Source organism: Hemicordylus capensis, chromosome 4 (genome assembly GCF_027244095.1).
Source record: "Hemicordylus capensis ecotype Gifberg chromosome 4, rHemCap1.1.pri, whole genome shotgun sequence".
NCBI lineage: Eukaryota > Metazoa > Chordata > Lepidosauria > Squamata > Cordylidae > Hemicordylus > Hemicordylus capensis.
This window is the reverse complement of record NC_069660.1, coordinates 27,520,910-27,546,013: the sequence shown is the minus strand read 5'-3', so window position 1 is coordinate 27,546,013 and position 25,104 is coordinate 27,520,910. Positions and strand designations below refer to the sequence as shown.

The 25,104-nt window shown below is 43.3% G+C and overlaps 1 protein-coding gene and 1 long non-coding RNA gene across 7 annotated transcripts in view; one reads left to right on the top strand and one right to left on the bottom strand.

Annotated features, from left to right (window-relative positions):
* The window catches only part of LOC128324780 (uncharacterized), a 164,981-nt gene extending 140,571 nt beyond the window's left edge, over positions 1–24,410 (top strand). For 2 of the 3 annotated variants that reach the window (XR_008307095.1, XR_008307092.1), the window contains exon 3: positions 24,022–24,410. This is a non-coding gene — a long non-coding RNA (uncharacterized LOC128324780). The remainder of the gene's footprint in view (positions 1–24,021) is intronic. The other variant, XR_008307093.1, reaches the window with a different exon arrangement.
* NFATC2 (nuclear factor of activated T cells 2) overlaps positions 15,986–25,104 on the bottom strand; it is a 185,702-nt gene continuing 176,583 nt past the window's right edge. For all 4 annotated transcript variants that reach the window (XM_053249762.1, XM_053249761.1, XM_053249764.1 and 1 more), the window contains one exon: positions 15,986–24,823. Coding sequence is in view for 3 of the 4 variants with exons in the window: in XM_053249761.1 (XP_053105736.1) it covers positions 24,768–24,823 (56 nt within the window). In the remaining variant the exon portion in view is untranslated. The remainder of the gene's footprint in view (positions 24,824–25,104) is intronic.

Sequence of the window (25,104 nt, the reverse complement as noted above, 5' to 3'; positions counted from 1 at the left end):
TGATCTGAAATGTGCTGGAAGAGTACTGAGCCAGGCCCATCTCCCCTGGCTAGGGTATGGGGTGTTTGGGCATGGAAAGAGTTAAGCACCTTCTTTTGCGATTAAATTTCTCCTGTAATGCACCTACATACCCATAACCATGGCAAATGTGGGTCAGGGAACACTTGTCTGCCATGCTAACACAGTTCATAGTCCCATTGTTTGCATCCCACATTTGGTAGTTCTAAACAGAATGCATCTCATTTCTAAAAGGTGATGAAGAAAGAGGTAGAGAAGACTCTACCGAATTATCACATTGGTTTCCTTGCAAGTGTAATTCCTTCACAAGTAAGCACATAGGAACATAGGAAGCTGCCTTATACCAAGTCAGACACTTGGTCCAACTAGCTCAGTATTGCCTCAGTATTGCAGTGGCTTCTCCAAGGTTGCAGGCAGGAATATCTCTCAGCCTTAACTTGGAGATGCCAGGGAGGGAACTTGGAACCTTCTGATGCTCTTCCCAGAGCAGCCCCATCCCTTAAGGGGAATATCTTACAGTGTTCACGTGTAGTTTCTCATTCAAATGCAAACCAGGGCAGACCCTGCTTAGCAAAGGGGACAATTAATGCTTGCTACCACAAGACCATCTCTCCTATATTAGGAACAAGTTGTTCTAGTAAGAACTAATCAGCCTACCTTCCTTTCGCTGTCTCTACATCTGGACTAAATTTGGTGCAAATCAAGGTCCACAAGTTGGATCTCTTGCACCTCAAATGTTCATGTGTCTGCCATCTTGGGTTGAAGTGGATGTCATCACTACAAACTGCACCATTGAGGTGTCCCTGTGTGTCACTCACTACAGCTGTTTCAAATTTGGTTCAAATCAGTTAGACAGTCCTCAAGTTAGTGCACTTGCACCTCAAACGTTTATGCATCCACCGTCTTGAATTGGGGTGGGTGACATCATCACAAATGACACCATTGGAACATCCCTATGTATCCATTCAGCTGTAGCAAATTTGGTTCAAATTGGTTAGACTGCCCACAAGTTAGTGCACTTGTGCCTCAAAAGTGTACGTGTCTACCACCTTGAATTGGAGTGGATGAAATCATCATACTCTTTGCCATTGAGGTGTCCCTACAGCTGTAGCAAATTTAGTTTGAATTGGTTAAGCAGTTCATAAGTTAGCCCACTTGCATCTCAAAAGTTTATGTGTCTGCCATCATGAATCGGTGTGGATTACATCATCACAAACTATGTCATTGAGGTGTCCCTGTGTGTCACTCACATGCAACTGTACCTAGTTTGGTTTAAATTGGTTAGCCTGTCCACAAATTAACCCGCTTGCACCTCAGATGTTCACGCGGCCACCATCTTGGAGTGGATGACATCATCACACACCACACCATTTGGGCATTCCTATGTATTCCTACAGCTGTAACAAATTTGGTTCAAATCAGTTAGGCAGTTCACAAGTTAGCCCACTTGCGCCTCAAAGGTTTACGCACCCACCATCTTGGATTGGGGTAGATGGCATCATCACAAATTACGCTGTCGAGGTGTCCCTATGTGTCCCTACAACTTTTCCTGATTTGGTTCATATTGGTCCAGGCATGGCAAAGTTTATGAGGGGGACACACAGACGGTCACACGGACACACACACAGAATGCCAGGTGATCTCATAAGCCTACTAGAAAGTAGGCTAAAAATGGAATTGTAGTACTCTGCACTGCTAAATTTTCTTACCTGGAGTACTTGCCAAGCCAGGTTCCCCACATCTGTGTTGAATACTAGGCAATGACTTGCTGGTGAAAAGCCAGCAAAACTGCAACACTTAGAGATGTTTTTAATTCCAAAGGCACGATCCATTCCAAATTTAGCGCCATAAATTTTAACATTAAATATGTTCTATTTAAAAACTGCAGATTGTTGAACACAATACTTGAAACATTTGTGATCAATTATCAGTGAAAATGCAGCCTTTCTGAGTAGAGTCTGGCAGAGTCTTCCAGTACTTTCCCCCAACACCAGTGTACACCCTTACAGGGAAAACAACACAGCCCCTTTCACATCTTCATTGTATATTGAATGCATTGAGAGAAGTTGTGCTTCCTGGTCCCACCTTTAAGCCCTGCACCAGCCTCTGTAAATTCAGTGGAAGATGTGAAAGGAGCCGCTGGGCATACAGCTAGATCTTGCACTCAACTGAGAACCCTGATCATGCAGATTTCCTGATAGTGTGGAAGACCCTATGGCCATATAACTATCCATACACAGAGAGGTCCCTTTCACACTTTCCGCTGAAGGTTAGGGAGTGTGTCTAGTGGGCGCAATCACACTCCCCTTTATGTTCAGTGAACACAACATAGAGGTGTGAAAAGGGTTCCTGTGTCATCTGTGCTTCATGGCTCTTAATAAAGGCTGGCCTGCTGATGGCATAATCTACAAAAACTATGCCCCTGCACCCAAACATATGTTAACTTTTATATGACAGAAGAATGCACAAATAGTTTTTGGTTATTTGATTCTACCTCCAATAAAAATCACACAAATTTGAATAGATTCATCAAACCAACCTACCATCCAGCCCACAAAAGAAATGGGCAAGCAGATGATTAAAAAAATAAATAATAATCAAACATTCCTCCCGCAAAACCCATAGGATCCCTAGCGGGGCTTAGGTTGAAAACATTTTTAAAATCACTGACTTGCCGATTTCTTTTGTGGGTGGGATGGTAGGTAGCATCCAACATGCCGTACCACCCAACCCACACTTTGGTGGACCTACCCACGGGGAACAATTGGGTGATTTGAGTCCCCCATTGTTCTCTATGGGTGAAACAGGCAGAGTACAGTGCACACATTTTGCAAGCCTGCCCTGAAAAACAACACTGCAGAACAGAAGCACACTCAGTCCTTCTCAACACAGAACAGATTTTGCCAAACACACAGTAGAAAGATGGCCAAAAAAGAATCACTGAACCAGAATCCACTGCCAGCCACAGAGTGCCTGCATTGCAGCAGCTGCCACAGCAGCAGCAGCAGCAAACATAGCCATAAGCTCAACTACAGCAAGGTCTTCATTTTTATTGAGTACACCTTGCAATGCCACCTAATGGCGCAGTGGGGAAATGCGTGACTAACAAGCAGAAGGTTGCCGGTTTGAATCCCCGCTGATACTATATCGGGCAGCAGCGATATAGGAAGATGCTGGAAGGCATCATCTCATACTGCGTGGAAGGAGGCAATGGAAAACCCCATCTGTATTCTACCAAAGACAACCACGGGGCTCTGTGGGCACTAGGAGTCAAAATCGGCTTGACAGCACACTTTACACCTTGCAATGCAGACTGCAGATCAGATCAGAGCAGTGAGTGAAGCACATTAGTCTCTCAAGGCCAGACATGGAGCTCATCTTGTTGGAGATGGAGTTCCAGTGCATCGACCTTTTGCACCAACTATCCTAAAGTTCTCCCTCCCCCCACCTACCTCGTTAATCACCGCTGCAGCCCATGTTACTGCTTTTTTCAGCCCCTTTGGGCCTCTGTAGCTCAGCATAGTGGCCAGTTTGCTCACCGCCATGCATGCGCAAATGGCCTCTGCGAGGCCTGGCATGGCCCAGGGCCTCACAGAGGCCATTTGCACATGCGTGGTAGCCATTTTTTACTCTTTTTTTAAATAATGGCCTCCGCACATGCACAAATGGCCTCTGGCATCTCCAAGATAGGGCTGAGAAGGAATTCTGCCTGCAGCCTTGGAGAAGCTGCTTCCAGTCTGGGTGGACAATACTGAGCTAGATGGACCAATGGTGTGACTCAGTACAAGGCAACACTCTATGTTCCTAAGTGGTACAATCCATGAAAATTTTTGCCACCTCATCTGCTGTCTGTTTAGATGAGGCCTCTGTTTCTTGGTGTGTAAAGCAGGTGATGGGTGTTATAGGTGCAAGGCAGGGTGAGGAGAGACTGCATACCTAGGGGCGTAACTATAGTAGGGCAAGGGGAGACAGTTGTCTGGGGGCCCATTGCCTTGGAGGCCCCCAGAGGCAAGTCACATGACTGACTCCTCCAGCCGTGCACCCGCCCAAGCTTCCTTCAGTTGTATTCATCCTCCAAAATTGATGTGAGTGTTAAGAGCTGGAGCTACCAGAACAGCATGTCTTTTTCTAGTACCATTAAATGACTTGCATTGTCCACAATTTACAAAACCTTTAACAAAATAATTTAGGATGATGTTCTCTTGTGGCACATAGGTTGTATATATATAAATTTTACTCTGCTTTTTGTTCCCACTATTCAGCCTCATTTAAGATTTCTTTACTTCATGAGCTGAGCTTCAGTGAGGGGGAGCATTTTAAAATCTTGTCTCTGGGCCCACTCCAACCTTGTTATGCCCCTGTGCATACCTATTCAACTTTCTGCAGTTTATTTTGTATTACCCATCAAGTCTCCCTAAAGTGTTAATGTTAATGTCCAATTGGTACTTCTTGATCTCAAAGCAACCATTTGCTTTTTAGGCAACCATCCAGTTACCTTCATTAAGCGTTTTGCTTGACTCATGGATGACTAAGGGTTGCAGAGTTTGCTGTCGGCGTGATGTCAGCTGAAGCAAACTCACTACAGATCTCATTCACAAATCCTCTGCTTTCCCATGGAGACAGTTGCTAAATAATCAGTTGCTAAGCAACAGAGAAGCATTTGTGTTTCCTAGTCCCCCTGCTTTTTTTGTTGTTTCCAAAAGGAGAAATTGCATCTCTTGGCTCGGGCGCATGTGAAATTACTTTTTTGGATTTCTGAGGCCCTGCTGTCCAGCGAAGCTCCCCAGCTGCATCAAATCCCTTTCAAGGATTGTGCTGACTCACATTTTTTGCCATCACAATGACTTTGTTTTTCATAAACAACATTGATTCTCCCAAACAAGGCAGTAGCGATGTATTAGGGTCGGTGGTTTCTGAGCAACCAAGAATTATATCGCATTATATTGCAATTGACTAATCGCACACAAAATGATAAATCCATTGGGAAGTTGTCCTGTGCAAGCCCAATGGAGCAATCGGGGGCTTTCACAATCAAGGTTCCCAGTGGATTGTTCCAAAAATGTCTACAATGAACCCATTTTGCTGGTGTATATAATACTGAATAACGCAATCACTGAATGAAGGCTTTGTGGAGCACTGATTCAAGAAAGACATCTAGGGAAATGTAGGTGTGTTTGAGGTGGTCCTGAATAGGAGAAGCCATTCCTCTGCCAAGCTGGTCTAGAGGTACCATTGAAATAAATGGCATCTTAGAGGGGTCTTGTGGTAGCAAGCATGACTTGTCTCTTTAGCTAAGCAGGGTCTGCCCTGGTTGCATATGAATGGGAGACTAGGAACATAGGAAGCTGCCATAACTTGAAACCTTCTGCTCGTTCCCCTAAGGGGAATATCTTACAGTGCTCACACTTCTAGTCCCCCTTTCATATGCAACCAGAGCAGACCCTGCTTAGCTAAGGGTCATTCTTGCTACCACAACACCAGCTCTCCTCTCCAACTACATGTGTGAGTACTGTAAGATATTCCCCTTAAGGCGAATATCTTAAAGTAAATATTAAATATCTAGAAGAAGAGCATCTAGGTTCCAAGTTCCCTCCCTGGCATCTCCAAGATAGGGCTGAGAGAGATTCTTGCCTGCAACCTTGGAGAAGCCACTGCCAGTCTGTGTAGACAATACTGAGCTAGATGGGACAATGGTCTGACTCAGTATATGGCAGCTTCCTATGTTCCTATGTGATTTGGGGTGAGAAAGCAGCACAGGTTAGACAGCTCTTATCTCTGCACTGTCACTGTGGTCCCACTTCAGATCTGGACCTGCTATTTTTACTTTAAAGTAGACCCCAGACTAGAAGAGGATACATCTAACATCTTGTTTTGTTTGTTCCTAAGCTACAAATTGTCACCTTAAGTAGTGCAGCAGGAAAATCCTTGACTAACAAGCAGAAGGTTTTCGGTTCGAATGCCCACTGGTACTATATTGGGTAGCAGCGATATAGGAAAATGCTGAAAGGCATCTTCTCATATTGTGTGGGAGGAGGCAATAGTAAACCCCTCCTGTATTCTACCAAAGAAAACCACAGGGCTCTGTGGGCGCCAGGAGTCAAAATCAACTTGACGGCACACTTTACCTTTAAGCTATAAATGTACTAAATAACTAAATGTGACCTGTGTTGGAGATGGACTTCCAGTGCATCGACCTTTTGCACCAACTGCCCCAATGACCACTAGGGGCATTGGGAGTAGAGACAGTGAGTTAGGGTCTCCCCATCTGTCCCTACTACTGTCCTAATGAACACTAGGGGCATTGGGAGTAGAGACAGTGAGTCAGGGTCTCCCTATCTGTTCCTACTCTATGACCCCTGAACTGACTCTGCAGCACTTCCTGGGCTGAGTCACAATCCTTCCTTTCCTCCTAGAGAGCAGATGGAAACATCTCTCTCTCTCCCCTTACTTATCCATTATGTAGTCCTTTAGATTAGATATAGGTCTTTCCTATCTAAGTGTATTTAACCAATAAACATTTAGTATTCACTTATACAAGGATCTCCATGTGTTTTCTCTAAATAGCTGCAATAACTAAACCATCCTCTGCTACCCACTCTGTAACTGGAATGTGTGTGTGCTCATTCCTTAATGTTCTGCTGTTTTACCTAGTGAGGGTAAAAATCGACAGTCTAACAAAATGAATAGCAGAAAAACAAGAAGCAGAATAGTTAACATTGGTGATGGAAGGAACCCTGTGCATGATGGAAGTTAGCCTCCACTATCCTAAAAGGCAGAATGCCACTTTTACAGCATCCATGGGACCTGACCTTTACCAATTCCCTAATCCTGTCTAGCACAGGAAAAATTAACCCTTTGCACCCCAACTCCCCTGTTAGGATGTTAACTAGGAAAACTCTTTGAACTAAAGACAGGTGGCAGTCTCAAAGTCGCCTCTGCCCACCAGGACACCTCAACCTCTGATTGGTGGAAGCTGCACAGTGCCCCTCCAGGTGTTTGCCTAAGAAACTCTTTAAAATTGTGTGTTGCTTGTATAAAGTTGTCAGTTACATTCCATCTATTTGCTCAACTACCCATCACCAAGATATATAAGTGCTTTGCTTAGACTGCAGAATGTGTTAGGAGCTAGAAATGACTTTTGTTTTATTTTACTACCCACTACCTGCACATTGGGACAAAAAAAACAAAAACAAAAAACCAACTTCAATTATACATTGATGGGAACTGAGCTGTCAGTGACTGACCAGGAAAGGGATCTTGGGATCGTGGTGGACAGCTCCTTGAAAGTGTCAACTCAATGTGCGGCAGCTGTGAAAAAGGCCAATTCCATGCTAGGGATCATTAGGAAGGGGATTTAAAATAAAACCGCTAATATTATAATTATGCCCTTATACAAATCTATGGTGCAGCCACAATTGGAATACTGTGTACAATTCTGGTCACCATATCTAAAAAGGGACATTGTAGAACTGGAAAAGGTGCAGAAGAGGGCAACCAAGGTGATCAGGGGCCTAGAGCACCTTTCTTATGAGGCAAGGCTACAACACCTGGGGCTTTTTAGTTTAGAAAAAAGATGACTGCACAGAGACATGATAGAGGTCAATAAAATCATGCATGGTGTGGAGAAAGTGGATAGAGAGAAATTCTTCTCCCTGTCACATAACACTAGAACTAGGGGTCATCCCATGAAATTGCCAGGAAATCTAGAACCAACAAATGGAAGTACTTTTTCAAACAGCGCATAGTAAATTTGTGGAATTCTCTGCCACGAGATGTGGTGACAGCCAACAACCTGGATGGCTTTAAGAGGGGTTTGGATAACTTTATGGAGGAGAGGTCTATCATTGGCTACTAGTCAGAGGGCTATAGGCTACCTCCAGCCTCAGAGGCAGGATGCCTCTGAGTACCAGTTGCAGGGGAGTAACAGCAGGAGAGAGGGCACGCCCTCAACTCCTGCTTGTGGCTTCCAGCAGCATCTGGTGGGCCTCTGTGTGAAACAGGATGCTGGACTAGATGTGCCTTGGGCCTGATCCAGCAGGGCTGTTCTTTTGTTCTTACCTATTTTATTACCTTCCCTACCTACTCCGCTACCCACCTTAGTTCCTATAGTTTAATAAAATAATCTTTTAGAGAGAACAGTCTTATCTCTTGTGTGTGCATGCCCAGAGACACTGGAGTTGCCGCTCCCCATGAGGGGAACATGGGCAGCTGCCATATACTGAGCCAAACCATTGGTCCATCTAGCTCAGTATTGTCTTCACAGACTGGCAGCGGATTCTCCAAGGTTGCAGGCAGGAATCTCTCTCAGCCCTATCTTGGAGATGCCAAGGAGGGAACTTGGAACCTTCTGCTCTTCCCAGAGCGGCTCCATCCCCTGAGGGGAATCGCTTACAGTGCTCACACTTCTAGTCTCCCATTCATATGCAACCAGGGCAGACCCTGCTTAGCTAAGGGGACAAGTCTTGCTTGCTACTACAAGACCAGCTCTCCTCCGAGCTGACCACTTGGTTGAGCTACTTAAAAGGGAAACTTACCTAAACGGGGCAAATAAATCCTGGCTCCCGCTCTGCGAGAATGGAGGGGACCTGACACACCAAAGGTTGATTCAGCCCAGACTTGAGTTTTCTCTGGAAACAGAGAGTGGTGGCAGCAACTATCAGGCCCGCAGTGGAGCAGGGGTGAGTGAGTGAAACTGCCTAAACTCCAGTGGGGTCCCCTTTACAACATTTATACAAGTGCTTAATGTGCATATAATGCACAAGTGCATCTAATTCACAAGTTCTTGAACAAGTGCTTCACGTGCAAGTAAATTGAATTGTGAGCAGCAAGAAGCAACCCTGGGGTAATTTATTGCACCTGTTGCACTGTAGAACATGATTTTACCATAAAAGTATTAATTGCAAAAGCAACCTACTACTACTATGGATATTTATATACTGCTCTTCAACCAAAGTTCCCAAAGTGGTTTACATAGAAAAATAAATAATATATAAATAAGATGGTCCCCTCTCCCCTGTCCCCAGAGGGCTCACAATCGAAAAAGAAACACAAGGTAGACACCAGTAACAGCCACTAGAGGGATGTTGTGCAGGGGTTGGATAGGGCCAATTGCATCAATATTGTATCAATATTTTAATAGTTTTTAGATTGTGAACTGCCCAGGAATATTTTTGTATAGGGCATTATAGAAATGTAAGAAATAAATAAAAGACATCCCTTCCCTTCCTTTTTTGCTGCTTCCCTGATATTTCTTTATTATTATTTATACAATTCAGGTATTTCTGTATTGAATTGTATGTTTAGATATTGTATCTTTTTGTATAATTTTTAAAATGTGATTAACAAATGGTTAATCCTAAACATAAGGTTGGATAAGGTCAGAAATTTGGTGCAGATGGAAGTGCTAGAGCAGAGCCACACACTCCATCTTCCCAGCTGTTGTTGCACTACAACTCCCATCATTTTCAGCCACAGTCATCAGTAGGGATGATCAGAGCTGTGGTCTACCATCTGCAGGAGGGCAGAGGTTGTGCAGCTGTGTGCTTGGTCTGTAAGAAAGTTAGACTAAACACCGTTGAAATCAATGCTGACAGACAAAGCAAGAATGCACTGGTGCATTGAGAGAGCAGTTTAACATAACTTCCTAACTAATTGCACTGGTGCAATGGAGAAGTGGCAATTTTTGATGCCATCCCTGAGGGCTGCACAGCCTTTGGGAACATATTTTCAGGAGGCACAGAGGGCTCCTAGCAAGGGGAGCATAAAAAGTTGCTGCTTACCTGCTGCACAGGTGCAGTTACTTGGAAAGCTATGTTAGACTGTTCTTTCATTGCACCTGTGTGCGTCCTTGCTTTGTATGTCACCCAATGAGATCTATTAGTTTTGATTAAGAACTAATGATGTACTGAGCAGCCCTACCTTACCTTGCAACCTCTCACCTCTCCTGACCTCCATAGATACTTATCAGGCATGGACAGAAGACAAATCCTATATTTTTATTTTTATTCAAGTGTGACAAGGGAGTCATTTCAAAATGACTCCCTGAAGCAGTTTTCACTTCTTCCCTTGCACTGCTGGGAAAGTCACAGGGTTTTGTGGGAATTGTAGTCTTTTCTGGGGCTGCAGCAATGGCCGCAGTCCCAGAAAAGGCTGCTACAGTTACCATGAAACACTAAGTCTTTCCTAGCACTGAAGGGCGGGGGCGGTGGGGGGGGCGGGGGAGAGATTCTGGCAGTCATTTTAAAATGACACCATGTAAGATGTCATTTCCTTTCTGCATTCAGAATAAAAATAGGACCAACCTGTCTCCTGCTGCCCAGATCTCCTCTGAATCAAATTGGCTGACGAAGCTTCACACAGCCTTAGTGAGCACCATGGAAATCAGTACAATTTAGTCATGAGTGAGTGCTATGAAAGTCAATGAGACAAGTTACCCTATTTACCTGAATCCAAAACTATCCCCCCAACCACCCCACGTTATTGGATGTTGTTGTTAGAAATTGGAGCGTTATCTTAAATTCAGAGTCCTCTTCCTTTTGGGTAAATATGGTAGTCATGACTAACTTTCCCCATCAATTTCAATGGTACATAAGATTCCTAAATTTCTTAGGTCACATCCTATTGAGTATTAATTAATTTCCCTTTGCCATGGAATGGTGTCTGAATCCAAAGCCCTCTCATTTAGGAAACCACTGTTTCTACTTGACAAACGGCCTTCACTTAAAAGTGCTTCTGTTCCTTATGTGGAAGTGTAGCAATTGAAAGTTATAATCACAAGGGTGGGGGTGGGCATTTTGGCAATGCTTCCTTCAGAGACTGGTGAGCCCTGGCCTCAATATTGCCTCTGGATTTGCCACATTTGCATGCCACTGATCACTGAAGGCTATCATACCCCCGCCCCCGCTAACTTGGCAAAGAGGCACCTTTTAACATGGTGATTCTCTTTAGTGAGCAGGGGGAGAGTAGCTGGCCCTATTCACCCCCAGCACAGTACCTCCAGTGACTCTTGCTGGTGGCTATCTGATGTTTCTTTTTAGATTGTGAGCCCTTTGGGGACAGGGAGCCATCTTATTTATTTAATATTTCTCTGTGTAAACCACCCTGAGACATTCTTGCAAGGGCGTTATAGCAATAAAATAAATAAATAAATAAATAAATAAATCCATCCATCCATCCATACATACATACCCAATTGCAATTTCTCTGTTCCGTAGAGGAGCATTTGATTGACACAGCCCCATTTCTGTTTGTTAGCATCATATCCAGCTCGTTCCCAAAGCAACACTTTGCTAATTCAGTCACTTTGTTACGCGCTGGCTGGGGGTGGGGTGGTGGAGTTCACAGCTCATTGATACTCTCTGTCTGGAACTTTGCCACATCCTGGGGTTTCTGTCTCCTTCTTTCTCATTAGCTCCATGCGCCCCGCTTGACATGAAATATAAGCGTCCGTGTCATCAACAAAGCAGGAGCATTTTGTGCACAGTGTGTGGCATGTCGTTAACATGCATTTCCCGGTGGGGCAAGCTTAATCGGAGAGACCCCCTGACAGCAGCTGTGGTGGTGACTTTCCTCAAGGTGGCAGTGATGTGCTATTCAGCATTTCGCTGCTAAGGTTTGATGAAGGTGGAAAGAGTTCTCTTTTTCATTCTAAAGTCCAGAATTCCATTCATTTGAAGAGCAGTACTTGAGTCACCTTTGAGCATAACTGGAAGGGCCTTCCAGACTTGTATTTTGCAATGACATGCCTCACATGTCTCCAAAGGAGGAATGTTTATGTTGCCTGTTTTTTTTTTAATGACTGGTATCTGGATTCAGTCAGTGTTCTATAGTTTTCTGTGAAAACGGAGGGCAGGACGAGATCTGTAAACTGGGTTCTCAGCCGATGCTAGACTACGATCACGATCAGTGAGACGCGCTTTGAAAGGGTTTGCCTAAGCCTGCTTTCCCCGCAGACAATCAGCAAGCCCTGCCTGGGCAGCTGGATCGGCCGCCCACATGACTGCTGGCTCCGTCACGGAGCCGGCAGGGGCTTGGGAGTTTGGGGGCCGTGTGGGCCCTGGAAGTTCCAGCATGTCCTGTGCAAGCGCGCAGAGCATGCTGGAGAGACCCCTGAGCCAGGAGCATGCTTTTTAGCCTCCTGGTTTGGGGGGTCTCCTCATGAGATGCTGCGGCATGGAGCCGCACCATGGCAGCACATGATCCGTTAACCCTGGTTAGCAGAGTGCTTGCTCTGCTAACCTGGACTAAGAGGAGGGCTTCTCAAGCGGGTTAGCCGCTTGTAAACCACCGGGCTCGCCTGCGAGCCCGGTGGTTTACACGAGCACCAAAACTTGCGCTGGGCTCTCCTAGCCTGATTTTTGCTGGTTGTGAGGATAGCCTCGAGAACTCCCATTATCCTCAGACACAATGGCCTTCAGCTATTGTGGAGTTTAAAGGTGTCCAACTACTTCTTTCACCCTTTCCTGCTGTTCACAAGGCCAAAATAAAAAATTGTCAGATTAGGTGATTTAGCACAATCAGTGTAAATAAGTGAATGCCTTTTGATGATGATGCATGAGAAGCTTCTTGTGAGGTAACCCAGCAAACCATAAAAGTTACTGAGCAGGCCTTTACATAAGCATGTGGATAAAAGTAATCCAGTTGACATAGTATACTTGGGCTTTCAAAAAGCTTTCAACAAAGTTCCTCATCAAAGGCTCTTGAGAAAACCTAGCAGTCATGGGATAAGGGGACAGGTTTGTGTGTGGACTGGTTGAAGGAAACAGAGAGTAGATATAAATGGACATTTCTCTACATGAAGAGAAGTAAGAAGTGGGGTCCCTCAGAGCTCTGTACTGGGGACCAGTGCTTTTAAATTTATTCATAAATTATCTAGAACTTGGGGTAAGCTGCAAGGTGGCCCAATTTGCAGGCTATTTAGGGTAGTGAAATCCAAGACAGATTGTGAAGAGCTCCAAAAGGATCTCTCCAAATTGCGTGAGTTGGCGACAAAATGACAAATGTGGTTCAGTGTAAGCAAGTGTAAAGTGATATTGCACATATTGGCGCAACCCCCTGCAACCTTTATGCGATGGCGTGGGACGGGGTTGTGCTCTCGGCCCCTGAAGCAAATGTGGAGGCTGCCATTTTTGTAGTCTGCCACATGACATGGACTAAGCAATTGAAATTCAGAAGCGGTATTTTAAGCAACCGGTTCCACAGTGCTTGCTCTCACTTGCTTGGACAGAGCAGCCCTCCCTTCCTCCCACCTATTTCAATGAGGGCTGTCCGGTCGCTTTTTGGGGCCAAGGAGCTTCAATTCCCCACTGGTACTATATCGGGCAGCAGTGATATAGGAAGATGCTGAAAAGCATAATCTCATACTGTGCAGGAGAAGAAAATGGTAAACTCCTTCCATATTCTACCAAAGAAAACCACAGGGCTCTGTGGGCGCCAGGAGTCTAAATAGACTTGATGGCACACAAGTGTGGCCGCACCACAGAGACAGTATAGAGCCTCATGGGACTCCACACTTCAGTTCTCACTTAGCGGAACAGCGACTCCAAGCAACACCATCTGGAATCTGCCAGAGAGGTAGGAAAGGAACCACTGTAAAGTAGTGCCACCCAATCCCACCTCCCTCAGGCGGTCCAGAAGGATACAATGGTCGATGGTATCGATCAGAAAGATCCAAAAGGATCACCAGATTCACACTCCCTCTGTTGATAGCCAGTTGGAGATCATCCATCAGGCCAACCAAGACAGTCTCGACCCCATAGGCCACACAAAAGCCAGTTTGAAATGGGTCTAGATCAGGGATTCTCAACGTTGGGTCACCAGATGTTAGTGGACTTCAACTCCCATAATCCCCAGCCCCAGTGGCCTTTGGTTGGGGATTATGGGAGTTGGTCCAATAACATCTGGAGACCCAACATTGAGAATCCCTGGTCTAGATAATCTGCATCATCCAAAACTGCCTTAAGCTGAGATGCCACCACCCGCTCAGCCACCTTGCCCAACCATGGAAGATTAGAAACAGGTCTGTAATTAGCTAACTCTGAGGGATCCAGCATAGCTTTCTTCAAAAGTGGTCTAATAATCACCTCCTTAAGACAAGGAGGCATCCTGCCCTCCCTCAGAGAAGCATTTATAATATTAACCAGACCCTCTCTGATAATATGATTATCAGATGCAATAAGCCAAGTTGGGCAGGGGTCAAGAGAACAGGTTGTAGGACGCACAGTCCAAAGCAGTTTGTCCACTTCCTCAGGAGTCACAAACAAAACAAATGATCCAATCTAATCGCATAAGAGGAGTTGCTGGACACCTCCACAGTAGATTCTGCAGTAACTGTGGAATCCAGCTCAGCCTGAATTTGAGAGATTTTATCCACAAAAAGGTTGTTAAAGACGTCACAGCGAGTAACCTATGGTTCCAAGTTTAAATTTAAGGGAGAGGGGGTAAATATTAGCCCCCTCACAACCCTAGACAATTCAGCTGGACGTGAATTTGCGGAAGTAACGCAGGCAGAAAAGAACTGCTTCTTTGCAGCCCATGCTGCCAGAGCATAGGTCTTCAAATGTGCTCTGTGTTGTGCCCGATCAGACTCGCACCGAGTCTTCCTCAACTTGCACTCTAATCGTCTACCTCGCCACTTTAGCTCCCGTAACTCATCTGAATACCACAGGGCTGTCTTTAAAGAGAGGACGCTTAGGAGCTATTGTTTCTACTGCTCTAGTAAGTTCATTATTCCATCTTTGTACCAGAGCATTGACAGAATCGTTAGCAGAGCCAACCCTAAACCCTTCCAAGGCTTCTTCGAATGGTTGTAAGTTCTACCTTAACCAGATGGTGATCCGTCCATGCCAATGGGGAGATGACAGGAGTCCCCACCCACGGAAAACCTCCCTGATTGGAGCAAAAGACCAAATCAAGTTGTGACCAGCATCATGTGTCGGATCAGAGACCAATTGGGATAAGCCCACAGTCATTTTGGTTGCTATGAACTCTTGAGCAGCCACTGACAACCAAGTCCCAAAATGAACATTAAAGTTCCTCACCAACATCAACCTGGGCGACTCCAATGCCAGCTCAGCAACCAGGTCTGTCAGCTCAGTTAGGGACTCCACTGGGCAGCGGGATGATAGGTACACCAGCAGAAGTCCCAGTTTATCCCTAGTCCCTAGGCTTAGGTACACACATTCAGTATAGGCCAAATCCCTGACAGGGATCCTGGCAAGGGCGATGGTATTCTTATAGACCACAGCCACCCCACCTCCCCGACCACATCCTCTCACCTGCTCTACCATGGAGTAACCCTCTGGGAGAAGGTGGAACTAAACTGGACCACGAGCCTCTCCTGACCAGATCTCCATAATACATACCAGGTCAGCTCCTTCATCCATAATCAAGTCATGGACTACCTCAGATTTATTTTGAACTGACCTGGCATTACAGAGTAATATGGTGAGGTTCTGTGGGTGGGTGGCATTGCTCTTCAGAACCAAAGAGGTGGTAGGCCTGCTGGAAGGGGAAACAGCAATTATATTTCTGAATTCCCTTCTCCTATAATGGCCCGCTGGCCACCAACACCATATCTTTGTTGATTCCCCACCACTACTGGTATAGCTGCCTCCTCACCATCTCTGTTTAGCCCAAAATGCAAATCATGTTTATGTCAATATGACTGGCCAGAGGTTACTATAGGGGGCAGGGCTGGGGCTCTGACTCATCAGCCCCAACACCGATGAACATGTCAGTTCAGTAAAACTAGCTGTTGACCAGAGAGGGTCATAAACACGGCCTGTTGGCTTCTACTTTATAGTTCGTGTATGGCTTAATTGAACCAGGCTGTCTGTCATGCAAGCAGTAATTAGATCCTTGCAAAACACTGCTGCGGTATTCTTATTGAGGCTTTCATTAGACCTTCACAATGTCCCCTTTAATTATATAAAAGTGCAAGCACATGAGAAGAACACACATACAGTAGTAGTTGTCCTTTGATTTATTGCTAGACTATAATAATACAAGCTGTATAAAAATATTTTACAAAAAGCAAAATCACAATTAAGACTGGAGATTAAAACATTACGTGGGGGAATATAAGATACAACCTCCCATCTGTATAAAAAAGTTAAAACATTTTGAACAAGCAATTTAGTAAAATATACATATATATCTCAGAGCAAATTAAAAGCGGCTTTCCTTTGGGGTATCATTCCCCCACCCCAACTTTCTTCAGTAAATGTACATTGCTAACAGCAAATATAGACTCCATATTTAACTCGGAGCACCAGGAAATACCCCAAACTGTATGTTGACATTGATTTCCATGAAATTTAAATAGCCTTTCTTCCCCAGCTGGTCTTGTTGTAGCAAGCATGCATTGTCCCATTTGCTAAGCAGGGTCCCCCTGGTTTGCATTTGAATGAGAGACTACATGTGAGCACTGTAAGATATTCCCCTTAGGGGATGGGGCCACTCTGGGATGAGCATCTGCATGCTTGCATGCAGAAGGTTCCAAGTTCCCTCCCTGGCATCTCCAAAGCAGGACTGAGAGAGTCTCCTGCCTGCAACCTAGGAGAAGCTGCTGCCATCTCTGTAGACAATACTGAGCTAGGTGGACCAATGGTCTGACTCAGTATATGGTAGCTTCCTATGTAACTGCAGCTTAGGATGCTTTTCATAAGTGAGGCTAAAAACATGTTTTCACTTGTGCATGCTAAAAACAGGCAGAAAGTGGAAAAGAGCCCTCTTTAGTCTGTTAAGCTGTCACACTGTTCAGCCTACTGCAGCTGAACCTGGAGGTTCGGAATTACTAACATGTTTTTATTAGACCTATTCCCCATATCCAGATTGGTATCAAGAGCCGAAGTCCTCCAGCAAAGTTGGAGGGACAATTTGAGATGGACACGTACAAATGAGTATAAATAAGATCTATTAAATTCAATAAACAAAAACTTTAATCAGATGTAGCTTACACCCAGTCTCTTTCCCACCATTTGCTGTTCACTGTCTTAGGGATGGATGACTTGTTTAGCAAGAGGGACACGTGCACTTATGTGTCAGCTGGAAGGAGGCTGCTAACAAAACATGTATTACTTCCATGCATTTGTGTATCACTTTCTTGAACATGGAAGTTGTCCATCTGCTACTGATGCATATAATTGGCACAATCCATCAAAAGCCAGGCACACCTAAATTCCATGGAAATTAAAGGGATTTTAAGGTGGAATGCATCCCAATGTGCTTATTACTTCACAATATACTTCTCCTGATAGTCTTTATCCTCACAAGTGAAGGACCTGAGTTAACACTTTAACAGTCTTTGAAAATACAGACTTTGATATCATGAGAGTTGAAAAACAAACGAATCTGTGCATCCTGTTACATGACTTCTCCTCTCTGATATGTAAGCATCTTTGGCCATTGCATTTTTCAAACATCCATCCTTGCAACCAAAGGGTAGAAACTAACATTTTAAAAAATAAGAGTGAGGATTCTCGCAACTCTCTCTACAGACCACATACAAGACTCTTGCAGGAGGCATTTTGCATAATGCCTGCACTCTGTCCCCTTTGGCCTGTACAAGCGTGTGCAGTTGTTACCAGCACAAACCCTGGAGATATTGGGGTGTTGATGTTTTTCTTTTTAATTTATTATACACAAGAAGCAAGTAGAAATTGATAAACAGAACTTACACAGAGGCAGGATTACTGATTTGTCAATGAAGCATATAACTGTCATTTGCCATTGTTATTCAGCACTACTTAAATGAGGGGGAGGCAGGGCAATTGCAAGTGAAATATTGAATGGAGCAAATAGTGTACTAAAAATGTCAATGAGCACCCACCACAGCAGGGTTTCAAACTGAGATACATGAACTCATGGATCAAAGCAAACAACCACTAAAAGCATCTACAAAAGCTAATGTGCCATCTATATTTTGGGGAGTACTTTCGAGTACTTCAGTTGTTTCTGTGAAAGGTACAAGTGTGTTTGCTACAAGAGCACAGATAATATAAAGATACAAGATAAAAGATTCAGCAAATGAAGGCAACTGTTGGGGCAGGGAGGGTCTTGGCAGAACCCTGCGGAAGTTGTTCCCCAGGACTGCAGGATGCAAGATTGCACCCCTTTCAACAGCACTTGCTTCCAAGTAAGAGCACTTATTAATGTTGCAGCTGAAGAAAAGGCAAACTATTTTATAAATATCAGCACGCAGAAGTGGCCTCATTTGTGGCAGTTCAAAAGCATAGTAGACAATTTCTTTTTAAAAAAAGATCTTATAATACAAAATATTTCCCCCCAAAATACATTGTGCTAACTATTTTCTAAAACTGTTGGAGATATATCCTCAAGCAGCAGCATTTCTTAATACAATAACCTAGTGCTGTCGTTGAATGTATTCTACATTTAGAACATGATGTATCCCAACAAGAATAATGAAAGAGACATGTATTTACATGGGGCATGAATGGGGCATTATCAAACCAAAGAGAAGCACTTTCCCAAGCCTCACTGATTTCATTGGATGAGTTATGCACACACTGAACTCTCTTTCATGGAATTTAATAGGATTTATGTAGCCTGTATTGCATAACATATTATATGAAACTAGGTATCTAGCAAAAGGTAAGGAGGGAAGTGCATTACTGACTAGACTGTGCCTACAAGCAGTGTTTGAGTGCAAACCATGACTATTCAACATTCTTTTTACCACTAAAATCACATACAACAAACAGTTTCATCTCCTTGCACTGAAATTCAGATGATTTTGAATTTTTTCCCCAGTCTCATAAATTACAAATGATCTTCACATGCAGTTTCTCCGTTGGCATCCCATACTTCCAAAATGCATTAGTAAATGACAAAACATTCTTCCTAACATCGGCCGTCTCCCCCAACACCCTTTGACTGTTTACATGCTAAGATGGGTGACTTTAGGTTCTCTATATTATATATTTGGTGCAAAGGTTTATAGGAATTCTTCCTGTAATTTGCAGCCAGCACTCTGATGGAAAGCTGGAAGTTCAAAAATAACATGATAACAAAAAACCCAAGACAAAATAAAAAATGAGATGATCTTCAGCTTACAATTCGTTGCTTATATTTCAGCATGGTATAACATTGATGGAAAACACATTATAGTTGTTCACCCTACAGACAATGCCTTGGGAGGCCCTTTGGTACAATGGCAGGAAGGCACTGTAGTGAAACATTCAGATAACTGAGGAAAGACAGAATTTCCTCATATGCAAATATGGCTGTCTTCCAGATCATCTGAGAACAAATTACTCACACAAGGCAATTAACTTGTCCAAGGTGAACCTGATGTTACTTTAGACCAGAAGAAGAAGAAGAAGAAGCTTGCATTGATATTACATACATTAATACTGTAAAACTACTAGGAAATCAAAAGAAATAATTTAGTACATGGAAGCTTTCAGAATTACTTATGCTATTTTAATTCATCCACGTACTTTATCGAGAGAGCACTATATAACTGCTTCTGAAAGCTCCCCCAACTTTCCTCCATAAATAAATATATACCGGATGAAGGCTTTATTACTAGCAAACAGTTGCTTGAAAAACCATGAAAAGCAGAGGCAGCAGGACAGTTTGTTTTAAAACAGCCATAATAATTATATTAATTAAAAAAACTTTACATGTAGTCTATATGAAACAATGACCCTGCAGGTAAGGAGAACATTATAACACACACTGAGTACTATCTACTAAGCACTGCATCTAAAAACTCTGTTCTATTCTCTGGAGATAGCAAAAAAGCACTGATTGATGCAAAAGGGCTATTCCACTACTGCCCTAGATGCAGCTTCATCCCCACCATGGAACATGGAAGTGGGAGAAAAATAAGAGTTACTGTTTTTGATATTTATTGTGTTGGCAAAGTTTGTGAGGACACCTGAAAAAGTGGCTACATCAGCAAGCGCTGAAACGCTGCTCTTTTTTGCCTGCCCTTGATTGATGATATACTCTGGAATGGCTTTTACATTGAAACCATCATGTGGCATGTCTCTGATATGGCAATAATGCAGATGCATCTCTGGATTAATCAGAGCCATGTGACTTGACATCAGGGAAGATAAAAGGAGCTACATGCAGAAGTAAACTTGCCATGATGATGCGAGAAAAGGAAAAAGTAGGTAAAAATAATTGCAAACAAAAGCAATCTATCATTTAACTTTTGCACAAAAATAAAGCATTGTTGCTGCCCAACTTAGCAACCTAACATTTGAATGGAAATGTGGGTTCAATGCATCGTTTTCCAATAATCAGCTTTCAGTTCAAATATCTGTCATCTGTGTTCTTCAAATCAGACGCCAGGGAAATTGGAATGAAATTTTCTTATGACCATATTGATTTTCATGGGATTTGGGCTCTAATCCTAAGGGGAGCTATAACTCTTTAACACGTTTGATCAATGGGAGTACTTTAGAAACTAGTAGTTTGGTAATAACTATTTAAGAGGGTAGATGGTAAAACTGTGGCTAGGACAATTTGCTTTACTGTGCTTAACTTTAAGACATGCACCCAAACCTATGAATCTTTATTCAGAAGTAATTCCTACTGAATTGTGGGATTTACTCTTATATGCATATGAATAGGATTATAACTTTAATTGCTTAAGTGCTTAGTAAGTAATATGTATACCACACAACATCAATGCACATTGTAACATTGCAGTTGTGTGCAAGTGCAAAAATTACAGTTATGCAACAGTACGGCCAACGGAAATAATGGCCAACAATCTTGCAACTATGGTTGTGCAATTTTTGCACCTGCACAAGAGTGCTCTTGCACAACTGTGCAAATTAAAAGTTACAATGCACACATAACATTGCGTGATATGTCAGCCATTGGCTGGGATCAAAGGAATTGTGGGCAAAGGAGGAAGGTGTGTCTTGAAGAACATCTGTATACAGCCCACCTCTTTTGAAAGAGAGGGGAGTTACAAAGCAGCTTGTGATGTGCCATGACATTTTTGCTGTTTATAGTGGGGAGAGGCTTAAAAACAATCTAAAAAGCCACTAAGCATGCCCAAGCCCCTGGGTATAACTAAGAAAGCTTTTTGGATCATGGGCATTATTATTATTATTAGTTTAGTGCAAGTCATTTAAAGCCCTGGGTTATAGATATCTAGCAAGCCATCAATGTGAGTAAATACAGTTGCCAGGAATTTATGTGCCTGATATTCATTGCTAAGATCTGACATATCATCCATTTTATACTCCCGTGTCTCAGTAAATACAACTTTAAGCAGCGGCGGCGGGGTGGGTGGGGGTGGGCTGTGTAGTATGCTGAAATGAAAGCCTGATTGCTCAACCTTTTGAGCACACCTGTTGAACCAAGTATTGCCAGCTGCTCCCTGTTCGAGATGCTGTTCTTTCAGTAATTGCAGAATGGGCACATTCCACTGGTGGAGTTTTCCCTGGCATTGTGATGCAATGATGGGGAAAGCTGCATCAGTTATAGTTCTGATATTCAAGGAGCTGTTAAAGTCACAGGGGAAAAAGAAAAGGACAGTCCTAATGGAGTCCTTTTGGAGTTCAATTTATAGATGAATGCAAGTTTCAAGATATCCTGTTTACCTATGCAAATGATGGGTGGCAGTGCACTAGTAATTCTATCAAAATCCTGTAGAAATCCCATCACTGCTTTAAAAAACCTATTACCTAATAAACTTCGAGATTATTAAATGCCCTTTAGTCCCTTCATTGTGTAAACTTGGTCACAAGTCCACATGCTTCTTTTGGCATATTAATATTCAATATGAGTGTCCAAAAGCACTATACATCTGCCAAGGACTTTGTTCCATTTTGACACTTAAAGCTGTGCCTAAACTGGGTCACATCTTTAAATTTTTCTGGATGTTTTGTTGACTCATCTGTAGTCAGCCAAGCTAAACAATTAATCAAAAGTGACATTTCTCTTTAGCAAAGAGCAACAGTGACTATCGACAACAAAGAAAGTAAAAACAATTCAAGTCGGCAGGGGTGGTGGTGGTGGTCTGACTTGGCCTAAAGATGGACCTGAGATATGATCTGAAATCCAGATCACTTGACCATTGCCTGGGGATTTGTTGTTGTTGAAATGAATACAGATTGCACGTTAGAACTTATTGTAATGGATAATTTCAGGTGAAGCTGAGAAATAATGCATATGATAGAAACACTACCAGCCCCAGTCTGCAGTGTTGCTTGGTTAAAATTGCTTTAAATTTGGCATGCTTTAAATTTGTATGGTACTTTTGGAGCTTCGCATCCCTCCGCAGCAACCAGAGGAGGGTGTAGGAGTGGGGGTTAACAGAGAGACAGAAATCATGCCTCCTTTGTCTCCGGCTTCAGCAGCAGATTTAAAGGTAAAGTGAAAAGATCTAGGTTGCAACCTGGTAACCGCACCTCCCCACCACCTCAACATACATTACAGTTGGCTGGCTGAGAGTGTGGTTGACTGATTGCTCTGTTGATTGGAAAGTTCAGTTTTTTTCCAGCACGTAATGAAATATGTGGCTTGTATTGGGGCAGTTTTATATAGCTGCTGAGCTACTCCTGTAGCCCTTAGGCCTCCTCAAAGTTGTGTCAGTCTTTCCTTGTACATCAACATCTTTTGCCACTGTAATATTTACATATAAACAAGCAAGTACGTAGAGATCTTTGGTCTCTGCTTGTTTTCCATAGATAGGTCATTAGCTTTGGTAATTTTTCTAGCAACTAATGATCTTAAAGCAATTGATATCCTCATATTTATTATTTTTATTACTAGCCTGTATACTATCGTGACATGCTACTATATTGGTTTTCATGCACAGCTTTCTTTTGCAGCACCCCAAAAAACAGTGACACACTGCAAATAAGAAAGCACAAAGCAACAACTAGATGTCTGTACCAGAAGTGATGCATAGCTGACGTACTGATAGGCAGTGATCTGAGTCACCCTGTGAATTGCCAGTGTGGTTTTTCAAAACTGGTGAATTCTAAATAACTGATTGCAGATTTGGGGTGCTTCTGGGATTTTTTGTCTTTAAAACAATAGGCTCCTGGTAATCCCCCCTTTTGGAGTAAGAGTGTGCCTTGCTAAACAAGATCAGCTTCACTTTTAATACTGCTTCTAAATTGTCAAGAAAATGAGAAACAGATGTAATAGTTGTTTAAGTATTGCTACACTCTTGCAAGAGAAATTAGGTGAAATGCAAAGCCCTTGATCAGCAGTCTAGCTCTCCTTAGTCTCTGCATGGGTTTGGCAACTTACAGCCTGCCTGACAAGCTGCTAAGGAGCAAGGCCAGCATAGCTCCTGGGAAATAGCTGCCTTTGTCAGTATTGCAGAAGCATTTCCTTGCAGACAGTTGGTCCCACATTCTATACCGTACCGATGTAAATATTGGCACAGGTGGGACAAATGATATGGAGAACAAGAAGCCAAGACTGCTACAGACCACCTGTTAGTAAGGAGCTGGGGCAACAAGAAGGAGTTCTATTCCTGGCCATCTTTCTGTTTTGTGATGGCAAGAGGACTTGTTATGGTGTTTTCTTTCACTTTGATTCAATATGGGTTATCAGGCTACTCAAGGTGCTGGCCAGCAATATAAAAATAGGTTTATTAATGCTTTCAGAGTTCTTTTGGAAGGCAAGGGCTCCAGCTGATTTGCATATGTAGATAAGTCACGTGATACAGAGATTCTGGGAGGGTACCATTTCAGACTCCAGCGGGGGTGGGTGGGGAGGGGACTGCAGTTTTAAAATGTTTGCCAGTGTTAAAAACCAAGTACTCAAAACTGTGGGAAACTAGCCAGTCTGGTAGAAGGCTAAGCCAGGATCCTCTTCCTGACATGCTGCTATGCAGCCCCCAGGAACAAATTTATACCAGTGGAAAGGGCTTTTGAGGGGAGAGCAGATGAAAGTGGAAGAGACACTTAAGTCTCTTTCATTTAAATCAATGGTTTTAAAATCTGCTTAATTTTTGGCTGAATTATGCCCTGAGTTTTTATCTATTTTTGCCCACAGCAGAACTTGAAAATGTGGCTTTAGTGCATCCTGAGATCAGAACCAACTACCCAGAGGGACACTTCACAACTTCACAAGCAACTGTGTGTACAGATTGTGTGTTTCTCTATCCCTTTCATTACAACAGTCCTATGCTCCACTGCAAGTTGTTTTTGAAACTCCCAGGTATGCTGAGAGATGAGCAAGCTGATGTTTGGAAAGAAATAAAAGCTACGTTGTGTGTATAGATTTGCTGCGTTATCCTTCTCTGACTCATTGCTCATGTATTATCTTGAAAATTGTAATGGGGGCAGGTCATATCTGCTAAATCTAGAGGCCCAATTCATATTCTGTTGAGCTGGCAACTCTGCAATTCATCTGATGTTCAGCACACATATAATCCTACTTTATTTCCGAGCAGGTTTCTGGACGGAAGCCTTCCTTTTTAGGCTGTAGATCTCTCTCCATTGTGTGTGCGTATATATATCTGTAGTCACATTAATAAGTTTGGTCAGGCGCACGCTTTGCTACATGAGAACAACATGATCTTTGGATGAAAGGAAGAGTGTTCTTTTTGATGTTTACAGTGAGAGGTGCCGAGTTGCTTAGTCCAAGCTGTCAGTTTGATGCCAGTGCATTGTTCCTGGTGTTGAACCGGTGCCTTGAGATGATCAGTTAAGGAAGCAGGAGGCTGACGGGGCAGGAGAAGAATCTAAGAGGTCAGGTACGGAAGCATTCAGTAAAAGTTTTCTCGCAAATCTCATCTTCTATGTCTGACTTCTGGCAGGGAGTCCAGAAAACTCTTTCCTGATTATTTCGTTAACTGCAAAGAAAAAGAGGAAGGACAAAAAATAAAGTGTTACTGTGCAGGGGACAGACGGGAATCCAAACAAAAACCATTGCAGTTAAAAGCAATGCAGAGAGAGCCATTGTGGTATATAGTGGCTAGAGTGCTGGACTAGGAAAGGGAAGTCCTGAGTTCAAATCCCTGCACAACCTTGGGCCAATCACAGTCTCTCAATCTAATCAACCCCAGAAGGTTGTTGTAAGGATAAAATGGAGATGGGAGAGAGAACCGTGTACCATGTATCCTTCTCTGAGCTC